This window comes from Buteo buteo, chromosome Z (genome assembly GCF_964188355.1).
Source record: "Buteo buteo chromosome Z, bButBut1.hap1.1, whole genome shotgun sequence".
Taxonomy (NCBI): Eukaryota; Metazoa; Chordata; class Aves; order Accipitriformes; family Accipitridae; genus Buteo; species Buteo buteo.
Genome location: NC_134204.1, coordinates 14487940 through 14505703, shown reverse-complemented (window position 1 = coordinate 14505703; position 17764 = coordinate 14487940). Strand labels below are relative to the sequence as shown.

Genomic DNA, 17764 nt, shown 5'->3' with positions numbered 1-17764 from the left:
GCGGCAGCTTGCCGGGCCACAGGGCCCCCCAGAGAGACACCGCAGCCCCAGCCCAGAGAAGGGCAACCAAGCTGGTGAGGGGCCTGGAGCACAAGTCTTGTGAGGAGCGGCTGAGGGAGCTGGGGCTGTTTAGTCTGGAGAAGAGGAGGCTGAGGGGAGACCAAATCGCTCTCTACAACTGCCTGAAAGGGGGTTGTAGTGAGGTGGGTGCTAGTCTCTTCTGGTGGGTTGTAGTGAGGTGGGTGCTGGTCAGGTGGCTGGAAATAGGACAAGAGGAAATCGCCCCAAGTTGCAGCAAGGGAGATTTAGATTGGATATTAGGAAAAATTTCTTTACTGAGAGGGTTGTCAGACATTGGACCAGGCTGCCCAGGGAAGTGGTTGAGTCACCATCCCTGGAGGTGTTCAAAAAGCACCTACACAAGGCACTCCAGAACATGGTTTAGTGGGCATGGTTGATGGTTGGAATCGATGATCCTGAAGGTTCTTTCCAACCTAAACGATTCTACGATTCTATGGTTCTATGGTTCTATGGTTCTATTCCTCTATGACCTGGCTTTCACAGCCTGCCCGGCCTCGGCAGCTGCTCTCCGGCAACGCTCGACCTCCAAGCGCAAGATGCCTTGTCTGCCGCTTCCCCGCCGCAGCCCCCCTTTCCGTCAGCCCGACCGGGTGCTGCCGGCGGTCCGGGCCCGGCCGCTCCGCGCCGCCCTGCACTTCCCCCTCCCGCCGCAGGCGGAAACGGCAATCGGCGCGGTGGAACTGTGTCATGCGCGCAAGGCCTGCCGGGATTTGGCGGGTGGCGAGTTCGCGCTTTCTGGCCGTGTGGGGAGGCGGGCCCCGACCCCCGCCGTCGCCATCGCCGCGGCCATGCCCGCCGCCATGAGCCCCGCGGCGCCCACCGCGCAGGAGGCGCTGGAGATCGCGGGCCGCATCATCGACCGGCAGATCCAGGATGACCGATGCTACCCGGACCTGTCCGAGCTGCTGGCAGTGCCGGCGCCTGGTGAGGAGCACTCGGTGGCCCTCTGCCTCCGGCTCTCGTCTCCTCGCCCGCCCCGGTGCCCCGGTCGCACCGCGACCCCCTGCAGGTCGGCCTTGGCCGGCGCTGCTTGGCCGGCCACGCGTGGGGGCCCTCGGCGGGCAGCCAGCCGGGCACGATCCCCGGCCCTTGGCGGCTCCCGCCCTGGCAAGGCCCCGGGGACAGCGGCTGCTGGCCCTGCCTTCTCAGGGACGGCGGCAGGGCTGAGTCTGAGGGCTTCTGAGGCTTGGGGGGGGACGTGGGGGGTGGGCGTGTAGTGCGCCCTTTGGTGCGTGGGTGAAAGTTGTGGATGTGGGATCTCTCCGTGGTAGGGGGAGCACTGCAGGAGGAATGAGCTTGGGTTGGCTCTTCGGCCCCGTATACCTGCAGAAGGTGAAGAAAATGGCACGTTTTCCATCCTGTCTCCTGGGAAGTCTCTTGCAGAATGCTTATAGGGTCACCGAGTGCCCAGCACCATCCCTAGGTTACGACCAGCCTGAAAATCACTCTTAAGCCTCTTTGAGCGACTTTGATTTGTCTATAGCTGTACGTCACATGTAGTTAAGATGTAAGGTATATCTCTTCTCCAACATTTGTTTTGTTCTCCTTAAAATACCAGGACAGCATTTCCTACTTCATTGGTGCCCACTGTCTGGCCAAGTGGGCTGTGAAGAGGCACTCTAGAGCTGTAGGTGACCTAATTAACACATATCCAGGGGTGTCAGGATACAAAGAAAGTATGTTTTTTGCTATGATACAATGTGATGTGCATGGCCAAAGTGTAACTGCCCTAGCAGCATCATGGATACACATCACATCAAATAATGGGTGTGCATGGGTGCTTTAACTTGTTACTAGGAGTACAGATCAGCTTTTCTAGGTGAAGGAATATGCTCCTGGCTTATTCACGTGGCATATTTAAAGTCTGGCGGTACAATGAAGAAAGGGCTGGAGAGTGTCACACAAAAAAATGGGGTGGAGAGTCGGCAGGGGTCCAGATGAGTTTTTGTAAGAGTTTGTTTGCAGATCTGTTTACTTATGTCTGATCTGAGATTTAGATTTATTGTTTGTGGTCCTGCTCCTACAGAAACGTGTGTTTGTGCATATGTTGTGGGTATTGGTATTTATATGCTTAAAGTCTCCAGTATCAAGACATTTTTTTCTGTGTAGTCTGAAGGCCTGTGTTATTCATCTAAAGTAAAAAGGGAAATGTGATTAGTCTAATTTAGATTTCACAGATTAGGAAACAATCAGGTAAAGCTAGAGAGAGAGAGAATGTAAACCTTTTTTTGTAGATTTCTCATTCTTTAGAAGAAGTCTAATCTTTTTTGTTGTTCTTGCTTGCAGGTAGCCCTACTGTTTCTGGTATGTCAGATATGGATTATCCTTTGCAAGGACCAGGTTTGCTGACAATACCTAATCTTCCGGAGATCAGCTCAGTCCGCAGAGTCCCACTTCCCCCGGAGCTAGTGGAGCAGTTTGGACGTATCCTTACAAAAAATAATGTGCTAGGTTGTGTAAGTAATAATATCAGAAACAAACTTTTTTCTCCCATAATCTTTTTCCCAATCTTTCTGTCAGACTCCCAGTAATGAACTTTGATATTGTTCATGTTCCCTTCATAACACTCCAAGTGGTAGCAAGGTCCATTTGTGCACACTTGCTGGTGGAATTAGTTTCTGTATGAAGAACTTTGAAGGTTTATGGTACACAGTTTGTGTACTGCTGTGTATAAAGTAACATTATTTTTTTTAGATGCTTCAAAAGGGATTTTGCCTTTGCTAGCTGAAGTGCTTTTAGTCCTTACATCAGCAGTGCTTCAGATATGCAGTGCAATTGTATGATGGGAGTATTTCCAGAAATTAGCAGAGCTTGGCTGACCATTGACAGTGACATCTTTATGTGGAACTATGAAGATGGGTATGTAGAAAACACATTCCTGATGATTGGTATTATACCGGAATTAAGCAACTGCAGTAGTGGGAGATTGTTTACTGGTAGCACAGAGGTGTGCTATTCAGTTTAACTTACTTTGATTCCTTTTAGATTTTACTAAAAGTTTTGGATAATAAGTGTTTAAGTATTTTTAAGAGTTAGTAATATTGCTGCCAAATCCTCTAGAGATGAAAGAAAGGACGATGCATTTTGTTAGAGTTAGACATAGCTGATACACTAAAGTTATTGCTGCATTTATGCTAGGGCTTTGCTTATGCCAAAAAAGAAAAAATTATACTAATTGCCTAACTTTTCTAAGTAGATTTAGTAAGTACTCTGATTCATGTACAGTGGCCAATCATTCCCACAATAATACAGCATTAGTACTTTGAAGTATTGTAATTGAAGCTCTCCTGCCTAGCTTATTTTAAGGATGCATAGAACTGAAAATGATTTTATTATATTTTCAAATGGCAGCGATATGTTTATAATTTGCAGGCTTGCTCTTTTATTTGCCTATTCATTAATTATTTTAGTAAGAATTGCTTTGTACATATTGTTGCATTTCTTAAGAAGATTAAAGTTCAGATTGTGGCTCATAGCTCCTATCCATACATTTACATTGTGTCACAGTACATTAAATACATTCCCCTAATAAAACAACACTGCATGGTGTTAATCATAAGGTGCTGGGGAGCAGGTTGGGAATTCTTGCTTTAGATAATTTTCATGGGGAAAAAAAAAATCATGTAAGTTCCTCCCTCTTGGTGTTAATCAGCAATACACATGCTGCATTGTGTAATTCAGAATAGACTGTATGAGTTAACAAAATCCAAAAATATAAAATACTGCAGTTAGGTTTCAGGTTTGAAACTCAGCTATAGGGGCTTCAAGCAGATCAAATGATTGCCGATACAGTTTTGCTGTGAAACTTCTCTGTCGTTCCATTCTTCTGGACCTGCTTTCACCCAAAGCAAAAGATGTAGATGGCTTCAGAGTGTTACAATAAGTATTATAATTTTTAAATATACAGATTTTGATTTTATTTACTTTGTTGTTATGTGATACTACGTGACAAGTTTTATGCAAGTTTTGGGTTTTTTTTTCTTGTTGACAGGGGAGATCTGGCTTATTTTGACGGCCTCAGTGAAACTATTCTTGCAGTGGGTCTTGTAAAGCCAAAGGGAGGTAAGAAATATATGACAGTAACTAGAATTAGGCAGTTATTGAGCGTTCTATATGGTTTTTTATATATGTGAAAACCTGTATTTTGTGTATGTGTATATCTGTATACACAAGATACATGGATTTGTTTCGTTTTTAGAAACATGATATTAATTACAAGCCAAAAATAAGTATAGTTTAACATCATTTACACTGATAAGCTTGCATGTTTTTGCCACATCGTATTCTAACATTTGTGCTGTTTATAAATTTACACATTCAGGTGATAACTTCCATGAGATCCTAGTTTCTAGCCCTCCCAGTTCTTCTTGTAGCTACTGCTTAGGTAACACTGAAGTCAAAGTTGAATTGGCAATAGGTTGAATTTAAAAGAAGCACATTATAAGAAAATGTCATTTTAAAGATCCTGTATTTCATGAACTAGAAGCTGAACTGCTTACTGATCCCCCTTCCTAATTCTAGAGTTTCACAGATCATTAGGTCTTAAATATGACTATTCCCTTTAATCAGTTGATGTGTCTTTCCAGTTGATATATTGGATACATCATTGTGATCTGAGAGGCTAGCTGCAAACTAAAATTTTATTTTCTCCCCTTTAGGTATCTTCCAGCCTCATGTACGACACTTACTCGTTCTGGCTACCCCTGTGGACGTTGTGATTTTAGGGTTGAGTTGTGCTAATATACAAGCAGGTAATTCTCTCTTCTCCCTTCATTCTCACTTGTGCATTAACAAATACATCTAGCTGTTTTATTAGTAGTCATTTAAAAAATAAGTTACAAAAAAAGGTAAAACAAGACCATGTGCTAAGTGCCTTGCTAATTTTTAAATCATGTTACAGTCAGGGGGAAATAATTTTTATGGGGTTTGCCGTTGCTGGCTTCTGGAGTCCCATAGGAGCATTGAGTTTTATTACTCACCTGTTTAACATAAAAAGAGCTTCTGAAACAGGTACTCCTGTTAATTAAACAGCATGTTGGAGAGGGAGAGAAGAGATGGGCATCAATCTTGGAACTGGTGAATACAGTTCATTAACCTGGTTGACATTTATATTCCAACCACAGAAACTGAGAACCTGATACCTTTTTTTTTATGCTATATATATTAAAAGAGAAAATACAGAATTGTTTGCAGAAAGTGAGAGGATTTCAATCTTCTGCTCTCTGTTTAGACTATCTTGATGTGAAAGAGAAAAAAATTGGAGATCTGTGTTTTAGACTTGTGATTTAGAGGAGATGACAATGTATGGAAATGAAAAACACTGCATTTTCTTACTTGGAAACTTATACAGATAATTTACTTTCAATTTTTTTTAAAACAGCAGATTTCTTACTCTGCAGTTCGCTTGGGAGAATAGCTATTCGAGAATGTGTTTAGTAATTAATGAAATTTGCTGTAAATTTTACTGTTTTTCAGAATACTTCTTTTCACAGACCTGTAATATTTATTAGAACAACTTTAAAACTGAAGAAGATTTATTTATTTAATTATTTATTTATTTAAGGTATTGGATCGCTCAATGACAGTATGTCCGGTGGAATGCAGCTGCTACCAGATCCTCTCTATTCACTCCCTACTGACAATACTTACATTCTGGCAATAACATCTACTGATAACGGACGTATCTTTTTGGCTGGAAAAGATGGCTGCTTATATGAAGTAGCATACCAGGTGACTATAGGTTTTACACACAGGCATTTTTCATTGTTTCATTGTTGTGGGATCTAGGCACTAAGAGTTCTAAAACGTGTCAGGTTTGCCGTTGTTTTTCTTGCATAGTTATGTTGCATGTTGAGAAGGGCAACCAAGCTGGTGAGGGGCCTGGAGCACAAGTCTTGTGAGGAACAGCTGAGGGAGCTGGGGCTGTTTAGTCTGGAGAAGAGGAGGCTGAGGGGAGACCAAATCGCTCTCTACAACGGCCTGAAGGGCGGTTGTAGTGAGGTGGGTGCTGGTCTCTTCTGTCAGGTGGCTGAAGATAGGACGAGAGGAAATGGCCTCAAGTTGTGGCAAGGGAGATTTAGGTTGGATATTAGGAAAAATTTCTTTACTGAGAGGGTTGTCAGACATTGGACCAGGCTGCCCAGGGAAGTGGTTGAGTCACCATTCATGGAGGTATTCGAAAAGCATGTAGACAAGGCACTTCAGGACGTGGTTTAGTGGGCATGTGGTTGATGGTTGGACTCGATGATCTTGAAGGTCTTTTCTGACCTAAATTGTTCTATGATTCTATGGCTTCTGTCGTGGTTTAACCCCAGCCAGCAGCTAAGCACCACGCAGCTGCTCACTCACCTCCCTCACAGTGGGATGGGGGAGAGAATCAGAAGGGTAAAAGTGAGAAAACTTGTGGGCTAAGATAAAGACAGTTTAATAGGTAAAGCAAAAGCCACGCACACAAGCAAAGCAAAACAAGGAATTAATTCACTGCTTCCCATTGCAGCCAACTGTTCAGCCATCTCCAGGAAAGCAGGGCTCCATCACACATAACTGTTACTTGGGAAGAAAAAAAGCCATTACTCTGAATGTCCCCCTGTTCCTTCTTCCCCTGGCTTTATATGCTGAGCATGACATTATATGGTATGGGATATCCCTTTGGTCAGTTGGGGTCAGCTGTCCCGGCTGTATCCCCTCCCAACTTCTTGTGTACCCTCAGCCTACTCACTGTTGGTGTGGTGTGAGAAGCATAAAAGGCCTTGACTCTGTGTAAGCACTGCTCAGCAGTAACGGAAACATCTTGGCATTACCAGCACTGTTTTCATCGCAAATCCAAAACATAGCCCCACACTAGCTACTGTGAAGAAAATTAACTGTATCCCAGCCAAAACCACAACTTGCTTGCACAACAGCTATGACATCTTAGTGTAGATGCATTTCCTTTGAAGAAGTAGTAATTATATGAGGAATAGCAATGCAGCTCCGGTCAACTTAAAAAATAAATTAAAATCATGACATCCTGCATCCTTTTTTATGTAAAATTTTCCTTCTAATGATAACGTTACTATTTCTTTCAATTGAATAATACATACTTTTTCAATTAAATCAGTGGTGTGTAGTTAGATTTTTACTTGTTTTCATACTTGTCCTGTTAAGGACTTTTACTACTAGTTTGGTTTTTGTTTTGTTTTTTCTTTCAACGCTGTATTTGTTTTAAATTGTAGGCTGAAGCAGGCTGGTTTAGCCAGCGCTGTAGAAAAATTAATCATTCAAAGAGCGCGCTGTCTTTCCTTGTTCCTTCATTGCTACAGTTCACGTTCTCAGAGGATGGTACGTATTGATGTTAAAGACTTACCCAATAATTTAATGTAACCTTTTAAATAATACTACCAGGAAGTCAGACCGAAGAGTTTCCTCATTCAGAGCATTTAGTTATTGTCAATGAAACTTGCAGTGGTTGACAGTTATAAAAATCAGCTCACTTGTTTGTGTGTCTAGTTCAGATTATGGATACCAAAGCCTGGAAAGTTTGACATTTATGACTAAGGTTAGTGTTCTGTAGTACAAAATTAATATGTGCTTAGTGGGATCACTGCAAACAGAATCTTTAAGTGAAGAATTTTTCCCTGTTTCACTGTTCAGTGGAAAATAATTTGAAATTATGATACAATTTGTCTTTCTTTTTTTTTAATTTACTAATAATTATGAGAAATTGATTGCTGTTTTAAATCACTTCTGGTAGGAGTCCTGTGTGGGACTCTGCAGTTTTTGTTAACTTACAATTAATGATTTTACAGATATTCTGTCTTAAATTTGTTTTCACCAAATCCAGTGTTGATTTGCTGGTTCTCCCTGTTTTTCCCCCCCATCCCCAGATCCTGTAGTTCAAATCGCCATTGACAACTCTCGAAATATCTTATACACCCGCTCAGAAAAAGGAGTGCTGCAAGTATGTGACTTCTTCTAATGACTATTGGCAATGTTACTAATGTGTATATAACTTCTTAAGTTTTCCTCAGTACCTGGGAATTCTCTGTAGGTATGTCAGGATATTATTGTAGTTTATCTTTTGGTAACAAAGTGTGTGCTGAAGACCTAAAATACTTTCTTCTGAGGAAAGGGTAGCCTTTTGATCTTCCCCTCAATTATATGGAAACATGAGGATGAAATAAAAATAGACTTTGAGTTGCTGCTTGATAGGTGAGGCTGTATTAATCATTCAGCTGTAAATCACTAAGTTGTATTATTGAATTGCAGGTTTACGATTTGGGACAAGATGGTCAGGGAATGACCAGGGTTACTTCTCTTTCACAAAATGCTATGGTTTCTGCTGCTGGGAGCATTGCCAGGTATATTTATGATAATTGTAATGTAAGAGGTTTTCTTTAAGGCCAATAGTTTCATCCTGTATTTTTGAAGAATGTTGTTTGCTTATTTCTTTGGATTGAGAGTGTATGGGATTTTTTTGCTTTGTTTTTTAGAACAATAGATCGCTCTGTATTTAAGCCTATTGTTCAGATAGCAGTGATTGAAAATTCTGAATCCATAGACTGCCAACTACTAGCAATCACACACGCAGGTGAGAAAGCAATAGCAATTCCTCCCCTTTTAAACTGACAAATGGCATCTGCACAGTTTAGCAAAATTGTGACTTTTTTTATCTTTTGTTCAGGTGTCCGACTGTATTTTAGTACTTCACAATTTAAGCATCCAACAGCTCGTCCCTCCACGTTAACATTGGTTCATGTCCGTTTGCCACCTGGATTTTCAGCTTCTTCTAATGTGGAGAAGCCCACAAAGGTTCACAGAGCTCTGTATAGCAAAGGTAAGCAGTGGAACGCAGCTCAGAGATTTTATTTTAGGCCCATATTTGTTCATACCTTTTAGAGGAGATGGCAAATGGGGTTAAAAGTGACCTTCTGAAGAACCCTATGACATACAAACTCAGGAGATACTATTTGCTGTTCAGATTGCATGATTAGGACTTAAAGATTGATTTTTACTGCATAAGGAATGAGTTAATGAATTTGCAGCTAATGCATGATTATTGCTTCTAATACAAACTTAATATCGCTGTTCTTGCTAGGGGTCCTGCTGATGGCAGCTTCAGAAAATGAGGATAATGACATCCTGTGGTGTATCAATCACGATTCTTTCCCTTTTCAAAAGCCAATGATGGAAACACAGGTACTAAAGCAACCTTTTATACAATTTTGGTGGAATCTAGATAAGTTTTCCTTTCTGATAACAGGTACTTGAATAATACTATCTGCAAATGGGTAGTTCACATAAAACTTCCATGAGGAGCTTGGAAATGCTTACCAAGCTACTGATCTATATGCTTCAAAAAAAAAAAAAAATAGTAGGCATTTTTTCTGTCAGTGAATGGGGACTGATCTCTTAGGAATTCCTAGTTCAGCCATACTTCTAGCTTGATGCATGCTATGTATCAAAAGCAATTGCCTTGACTTTTAAGAACTTGACTTCTAATTAACATGTTTGGAAAAGTTGTCTAGCATGCTGCATATTGTGCACAAGCACAGGAAGACATGGTCCACAGTCCCTAGTGGTGTTTTTTGATGAGGATAAAATTTGGCAAAGATTGTTTTAAATATAGGTGCTAGAGACTTTGAGTTTCTTCTTAAACTGATACGCAACGTCTTCATTAAATTTCAGACATAATTAATCTCTTCATTATTTCATGGGGTTTTTTTCTGATTTTCTTTTTCCTAATTGTTACATAAATGGGTTTGTAGGAGAAGTTTGGAGTGGGTTAGTTGCCTTATGCATCAGTTCAGGGAGAACATTCCAGGTATTCCAGCTCCGAAGGAAGTCAGAAGTCTGCTGAAGTAGAGGAGTGACATGTCAAAAACAGTATTATTGGAGGAGCAGTGGTAAAGTTGAAGTAAATGGAGAGACTGTATAAGTTAAAAGTTTCAAAGTAAGGTTTTGATTTATCTGCTGGTTTAATAACTCACAAAGGAGCTTTATAATTTCTCCAGATCCCTTGCCTGCAAAAACTTACACATAAATATCCTAAGTGCTGACCTCTCTCTTTTTTTCCAAGGCATTTGACAGTAACAGACAGCTAGGTTTCCAAAACAAAACTGCAGTCTGTTCTTGAGCAGCAGTTCCCTTGTCAGCATACATAGTTTTCTGGAATGTCTTCATTACCGTATGTCTCTTGAGTTGCATTTGAAGTACTGTTGCCAACTGTGAAAGTCTTTTAAACCTTTATCATTCAGCTGCCATATTTTTTGATTCTTTAAGAAATTACGTAAATTCATGATACCTTTGGTAGTTTGTTCTGATATGGTTAGCAGATTGTTGCTGTTTATATTGTAGCAGCATTAAAGGATCCCACTTTGCAAGTTGTTTTACATTTAAATACAAAACACTATCCCTGTCCCCCAAAAGCAACAGTATATATAGAGCTGCAAATTTGGTGGTAACCTTCTGTTAGACAATACAAGAACTTGCTTATTTTCTTTGGGTTTTCTTGTGTCAAGAATAGATTTTGATCTGTGTAGTTTTAAATGGTAAATAATAAAATATCATCATGGATGTACAAAATCCATGTCTGTTACCAAAATTTGGATAATATCTGTCTGTTGTTCAGATGACTACCCGTGTTGATGGACATTCCTGGGCTCTTTCTGCTATTGATGAATTTAAAGTTCAGAAGATCGTAACACCACTAAATAAAGACATTATTCCAATAACTGATTCACCTGTTGTTGTGCAGCAACACATGCTGCCACCTAAGAAGTTTGTTCTCCTTTCAGCCCAGGTGAGTATTAGTTTCCTTAATATAGGCAATCAGGACACTAAGTATAAAGTTGGCAGACTGATCTAAACCTGTCTATGTTTATTAATTTTGGATATGTTTTATGGATTATATTCTGAACATAAAAAGGAATAAGGAAGAAGGTTGCTGAAACCATCCTTACCTATTTTAAATTTACTCAAAGCTATTGGGCCAGCTTCTCTTTTACAGTGTATTAATAGTTTTTGTTGGTTTCTGGAGACCCTTGTAGGTACAGATCATCTGAGAAGTTCTCTTAACCTTGGTTACACTCATGATTATATGAAATTGAAACAGACACCAGCTGCCCAAAAAATATAGTTTGAGTCAATATTCTTGGCAATTGAAATTTTAATAAATAATATCTTCTTTGTCATAGAAGTCATCTCAAAAAGGTTTTTTGAAAGGGTTTTAAAAACAAAACCCACAAAAGGAAAAAAGAAATTAACTTCCCTACTTCTGTTTTCTGGTTACATATAGCATGTTTTAGGGCACTTAATGTCTTAAACAAAAAAAAAAAATTCAATCATTAATGTCTTGCAACCTTTAGACTCAACCTGCATTTGTTTAATGGCAGCTGTTTTGTTAAAGGCACTAATTGGACCCTCTTCAGTAGTTAGTATGGATGCAAGCAAGATGATCTGCATGTAGAGTCTTACCCTGCTCTTGATCCTGAATTCAAGCTTTTTTTTCCAGGCAGTTTTGAGGATTTGCAAGATACATAAAGCCTTTCTTTTCTGTATATACTTGCTATATGTTTGTATTGTATGCTTCATGTTAGGCTAAGAACAGCAAAATTAACTCAGTTCATGGAGAATTTATAGCCGTTGCAGTATTTTTCTTGCCTTTCCTAGACTTATTAGAGAATTTTCTGCATGTGAATGGGAACTGGGCTTTAGGCACCATTCATGTTACACGTTGATCAATAGTGCGATGAAGGAAAATTCAGAATGCTAAAGATAAGCATTGTGAGGAGAGGGTGTTGGGATGGCCAGAGGAAAGACAACTTTATCCTAACTTAGTTTGGGTTACTTTTAGGGGAGTTTTATGTTTCATAAACTCAGACCTGTTGATCAGCTGCGGCATCTGCTTGTCAGCAATATAGGTGGAGATGGAGAAGAGATTGAAAGATTTTTCAAGTTGCATCAGGTAAGAACTTTTGACCTGTTATGAAAAGTGGAAGATTTATAACGTTTATGTAAATCTTATCACTTTCTTTAACATCTTTTTGTTGATGCTATAAACTTCTAGTTAACATTTCTTTTATCAGTTAAAGTATTAGCTTTTCCTCCTGTATTGTGTTCATAAAACAAGAATGTATAATGAGAAACAACTTCTCATTTTATGATATCTAAAAATGGAAGTGTAATACACTTTCCCTGAAATTCTCATGTGTCTTGTACACAGAAGTATAATGCATTTCTTAGTTTTGGAAGGAGGTTCATCTAAGAGCAGGGGAGGAAGAGTTTCTAAAAAACTTTAATTCCTACCACTACAAGAGATTTTTACATTTTTAAGGCTATTAGAAATGTGGATAATTGCTCTAGTTTTTTTGTTTAAGGTAAATAACAAGCAGGAAGGAAGCTATTGTGGATTACAATTTTAATTTGACTAGTACTGATTAGTATCTGTAGTGAATGTTCACTCTATTCTGTTGTGCTTTGATAGGATGTATTAAGTGATATTTTAACATGCCATTAGAATATGCAAACCATTATTTATATAGATTTTTTCTTCAAACACAATCTTAATTTATGTTTCTGTAGAAATTGCATGAATCTTAGTCATAATTAGGTGACAGATGTGGATATTGTCTCCTGCCAGTAATCGTACTGAGTTTGCAAAAATTGCGTATAACAAAAACTTACCTGCTACAGTGGGATGCCTCACCAGGATTGACTTCCTGTCTATAATCGGGAACAGCTGATTTCCTTGCCTTCTAAATAAAACCATGCAAAAAGTAGTTACTGTTTAGTTATTGAGCAATATAACCTTTATACGTTTCTTATCAAGGTGATACAAGCTGCCACACTAATAGTATAATATGCTCTAGGAGGATCAGGCCTGTGCCACTTGCCTTATCTTGGCCTGTTCTAATGCTGCATGTGATAGAGAAGTATCTGCCTGGGCTACTCGAGCATTCTTCAGGTAAGTTTCAGTTCTGTAGGCTGTTCTGAATATTATGCTCAGGATCACTACAGGCACTAAATAATTGTACAGGCTCTTTAACCTGCTGCCTGAGCAAGCATTGTTTTAAAATGAGCATAGGCTATTAAAATCTGGTAAAGTATGCTTTTGCACTAATTTAGGGCTCATCAACAAAGGAAGCATCCTGTAATGGTGATTTCTGGTTCGTTCCCCTTTTGGATGCTTCTATTCCACATGTAGAGGAGGCTATTGAAAATGTAGTTGAATCTGCTTGAAATGCCCTTATCTGTGCTTCACAGTATCCCAGTTCATTGAAGTGCAGTGTATAGTAATATCTTTAAAGACACCAACTCAGACAGCTGGAAAAAGAACAGACAAATTTTTTAATTTTTTGGAGTTTTCGGGTTTGGTTTTGTTTTGGTTTGGTTTGGTCTGGGTTTTTTTTTTCTTAATGTATAGTAGTTATGTATGCTGTTCACCATTGTGCCAAGGAAATTTATATTCAAATAGACTTACCCTGTTCAGGGGCTGATGGCTCTTGGTCATAGATGTTGATTTTTATTTTTGGAGGGAAGGGGATTGTGTGGTTTGGTTTGGGTTTTTTCCACTGCAAATTGAGTGAGGAAGTACGGGCTTCTACTCTGGAGGATTAATTTGTCATCTATGTATCTTAAGGACTGCATATCCTTGGTATGGTGCGGTTACATATATTTTCATTAGCTGCATTAAACAAGTTGGTGTATTGCAAGTCTCTTGGCTGTCCTCACAGGGCATGTAGCCTGGAGGAAGAAAGGGTTTTGCTGAGATACAGCTGTTGAAAGTGATGATAAAATGTGCAGCTTTGACTGTGTGTTTGTGCTAGAGTTCAAGTGTTATGCTCCCAAAAGCTTGCTTGTTCTTTTCCAAAACTTGTGCAGGTGTTAGATCAAGTCAGCTATTCTGAGTAGGCTGTGAATAGTTGCTCTTTGTTAAACTCAGTTACATTACAAGATCTGAGAGAAAATGTGGATGATAACTCTGGAGAGATGGGAGTTAGCAAGGGAAGATGTAAGAAGGTGCTTCTGTAGAGGTACAGGAGAGAGATGGATAGAAATTACTTGTGGACAATAGAAGGATAAGCACAGGTCATCTCAACTGTGTCCTTCCTTCCACTTCCCTGTAGAGGCAAACCTTAAAAAGATACTAAAGCATAAGACTGATTTTGAGAATTGGTAAATTTGTCTTCAAAGCCAGGTCATATCATATCACCACAGAACTTAAAACATCCACCAAAAAAAAATTTTAGTTGTTCATCTAACTTACTTTGCAATTGCATGTGTTAATGCTTTTCATATAACACGTATTCAGTTAGTTTTCTTTTCTTCTGCCAAAAGTATCATACAGTCACAAATATTTCTGAAAAATTATGCTGTTTTTTTTATTCCCCACTTTAAAAGAACATCAAAATTTCTGTTAATTCTCAAAGACATGCAAATTAAATGGGACTGTATATGAAATGTGAGGAATTTTTGTCTTTCCATATAAACTTTAGGTATGGTGGTGAAGCACAAATGAGATTTCCGTCAGCTCTGCCTCCTCCAAGCAATGTTGGACCTATTTTGGGTTCTCCTGTTCCTGCCGGTAAGTAGCAAGCATTTCATGGTTTTGGACAGGCTTTTTTTCCTTAAATATGTTGTATTTTGTCTTCTCACAAGTACCTGTGTTCTTTTTGTCTGAAATAGTCCTTGATTTTCCACTCACTGGCTAATTAATTGCAGAGTTTTTTCCATTTCTCTTGAGTGTTTTTGGATTTAGTGAGAGGGTGATGTGACCTCAAACTATGTCTGGGTGTTGCATATAATCTGTTAAGATTATGTGAAGAAGGTATACATTTGTTGCTGCCAGAGGCACTTCAGCAGCCAGAGAACAATTTATCAATACTATAGTTCAAACTTTACAAAGATTAGTTGGTTGTTGTGTGGCTATAGCAGAGTGTCTTCTTATAGTGTCATTGTCATACCTCTGCAGATATGCTTATGAGAAGAAAAGTTTTGATCAAGAAATGGATTAGTTGTTTGGAGTGATTCTCGCTGTAAAAGCTCTAGCTTCAACACTGGGTTTCTGCTTAGGTTGTCAGTGCCACCTACAAATGAGAACAGTGCCTATTCTTTTTCCTCAGAACTTGATGTTTATTGGAGTGAAGGCCTTTCTGCATTACTCGAATTCACTTAAATTTCTACAGTTGCTTCAGGAAGTTGTCCCTTAACATGTATTACTCAACTCCAGATCTTAAGGGTTTTTAAAAAAGAACTTCATAATCATGAATTTGGAACTCTGGTTGAATTACTGAATTTAATTAATTAACTTTTTTTATCAGTAACTTGTTAATTTCCAAGATCCTTTACCCTTATCTGACATGTGGCATTCAATCTTGCATATCAGACTTGGAAAAAAACTTGATTGTCTGGAATGCAATAAAAGTCCATTTCAGTACCATTTTTGACTTATATCCAAATTCCTAAGTATTGGAGAAAGGTGTGCTGAACTGGGATGAAGTTTTGGAAAAACAGTTGACTGTCTTTTTCAGAATTCTTAACTAGTACTAAACCATTATGAAGCGTACCTATTTTTAATGCATCAGTGGCATCACTTTTCAAGCTTGATGGTGTGTAACAGTAGCAATGTGGGCAGGAGCTGAGGCAGGACTTAAGAATGGAAAATTAAATTGGAGTTGGAGAAGACAGCAGCTGTGGGGAGGACAGGTGCTAGAAGCAGGCTGAAAATGAAAGTAAGGTGTGGAGGAAATAACAGGAAGCTCTGTCATCAATAACGTGTCTCCTTTTAGAAATAAATATATTTTTCCCAAGTCTAAATGTTTCAATATTGTTACCATTTGCTGTGTATATGCCTCTTCGAAACCTAGTATCAAAGCACGTGTTTCCATTTTGCTTCAGTGACAGGTCCAGGTGGAAGATGGCACCATTCTTCTGCTACTACTTACTCCGTTTGCTCAAAGGGTAGAGAACTGTCATGTGACATTAAGATTCTGATATTGTGGATGTCCCACATGGTGGGTCAGGCAGTGCTGACAGAAATTGATTAAAACACCTTGAAATTTTGCATGTGAAACTACATTGCAATAATGTTATCATTAAAAAGCCGGGCACCTTTAACGTAGTTCCCACTTTTCTCACTGTTAAAGTCTAGTCATGCATTCGCATGCTGCTTTTCTGTAAGTTTGTGCTTTGCTTGGCACACAGGTGAATGTGCTCTGAGAATGCATTGGCACTGTTTAGTGAAAGACTTTGTTATCCTTTGTGCTGTTATTTGTTGCCAAGTTGAGAGAACTATAGTGAATGTGGCAAGAAGGACTGATTCTTTGATAAAAGCCGAATTTTCAGATTGTCAGTTTTCTTGCCCTTTTGTGATATATCATCCCACGTTCTGAAGGTACATGGACATTTTTGTAGATGACCACACGTGTTCCTTATATTTTGGGCTCTAAAGTTAGGTATTCAGACTTAATTTGCAGAAGAGTTGAGTATTCACAGCTAAATCTGAGGCCGTGGACAGTCTCAAACTGAACATTCCAAGTTAACGGTGTTGCTGTAGTGTTTGTCCAACAAACATGTAAAAAATGCCCCATGTAAAAATGAAGAGTAACAATACCAGTTTCTTTCAGTTGAGTGCTTTGAAGGTAAAATTGATATTCTTTGAAAACATGTAAATGACTGAAAGTGAGTGCTTTGAGAATAGGTGCCCGTATCAGGAATGGGAGCAGTCAGAAGGTGAAGAGCAAGAAAAGGTATGCAGACAGTATTATATCCAATGCAGGGAACAGATGGTGTACAATAAATAACACATGAGTGCTGGGGAAAAAAAATGCTTAATAACAGCACTTGAAAGAAGCGTATCCATTTGGCTCACTTACAGAGTGTTGTTTTGTTAAGAAATTAGTGCAATTTGGTATTTAACTGTAAATAAAAGCTGTTAGAAAGGTTCTAACTTAAAGTACTTGATTTAACAACTTTGCTGCTTTTGCACAGGGATTTTATGGGTTATATTTTGGTTTGGGTTTTTTTATTTGTTTATTTGTTTTTAACAAACTTACCTTTATTTCTTTTCCCTTTTAGGTTCCCCCTTGACTGTTGATAGTCCATATCATAATCTTAGCTTTTTGACAACACCTGGGCAGGGTAATGCCTTCTTTTCCCTTGCTGGAGAAAGGGGAGAATTTTTTTTTTTTTACTAGGCTTTTTTATTTGCATTCAAATGAGTAATATTTACCTACTTTTACCCTAGGTTTACAACCTTCTAGTATGTCAACTTCCCTGTTTCCTTCTGGGAATTCCATATCTCACCCTGGTACATCCATTAGTGGAATGATGGGTCCTGAGATAGTATTTTCTGGAAGACACAATGGCATCTGCATATACTTTGCTCGGATTATAGGGTGAGTGTTTGTGTAAAAGGAGATTCTGTCACTCAATTTGTTTCACAGTTTTTCTTTGCCCTAATGGTTGTATGTGGTGAATTGTATCTTAATAGCGTTTAAATTTGCAATCAGTAAAGTGCTTTTTTATGTTCTGTTTATGAAGTACCCATTGATATAATACATTCTCTTTACAGCTCTATTAATAATAATACATTCAGTGAATGGCTAGGACAGGAAAGTTGCTTAGACATTGATCCTGCAATCACGTTTATATGCACAACTCCAAAAACTGCAGTTTTATTTTTCAAACTTATGAGCTGTATGTT

At 39.1% G+C, this 17764-nt stretch overlaps 1 protein-coding gene across 5 annotated transcripts in view; it reads left to right on the top strand.

Moving 5' to 3' along the window:
• Nucleotides 1-808: 808 nt before the first annotated feature.
• NUP155 (nucleoporin 155) overlaps nucleotides 809-17764 on the top strand; it is a 33453-nt gene continuing 16497 nt past the window's right edge. For 2 of the 5 annotated variants that reach the window (XR_012648881.1, XM_075019887.1), the window contains exons 1-19: nucleotides 809-1005; nucleotides 2368-2505; nucleotides 2844-2940; nucleotides 4073-4143; nucleotides 4740-4832; nucleotides 5645-5811; nucleotides 7296-7401; nucleotides 7947-8020; nucleotides 8329-8420; nucleotides 8553-8650; nucleotides 8744-8896; nucleotides 9158-9258; nucleotides 10691-10861; nucleotides 11915-12025; nucleotides 12930-13024; nucleotides 14556-14644; nucleotides 15958-16020; nucleotides 17137-17199; nucleotides 17306-17456. Coding sequence is in view for 4 of the 5 variants with exons in the window: in XM_075019887.1 (XP_074875988.1) it covers nucleotides 870-1005; nucleotides 2368-2505; nucleotides 2844-2940; nucleotides 4073-4143; nucleotides 4740-4832; nucleotides 5645-5811; nucleotides 7296-7401; nucleotides 7947-8020; nucleotides 8329-8420; nucleotides 8553-8650; nucleotides 8744-8896; nucleotides 9158-9258; nucleotides 10691-10861; nucleotides 11915-12025; nucleotides 12930-13024; nucleotides 14556-14644; nucleotides 15958-16020; nucleotides 17137-17199; nucleotides 17306-17456 (2069 nt within the window). In the remaining variant the exon portion in view is untranslated. Of the gene's footprint in view, nucleotides 1006-2367; nucleotides 2506-2843; nucleotides 2941-4072; nucleotides 4144-4739; nucleotides 4833-5644; nucleotides 5812-7295; nucleotides 7402-7946; nucleotides 8021-8328; nucleotides 8421-8552; nucleotides 8651-8743; nucleotides 8897-9157; nucleotides 9259-10690; nucleotides 10862-11914; nucleotides 12026-12929; nucleotides 13025-14555; nucleotides 14645-15957; nucleotides 16021-17136; nucleotides 17200-17305; nucleotides 17457-17764 lie in introns of those variants that run through there. The other 3 variants (XM_075019888.1, XM_075019890.1, XM_075019889.1) reach the window with 3 other exon arrangements.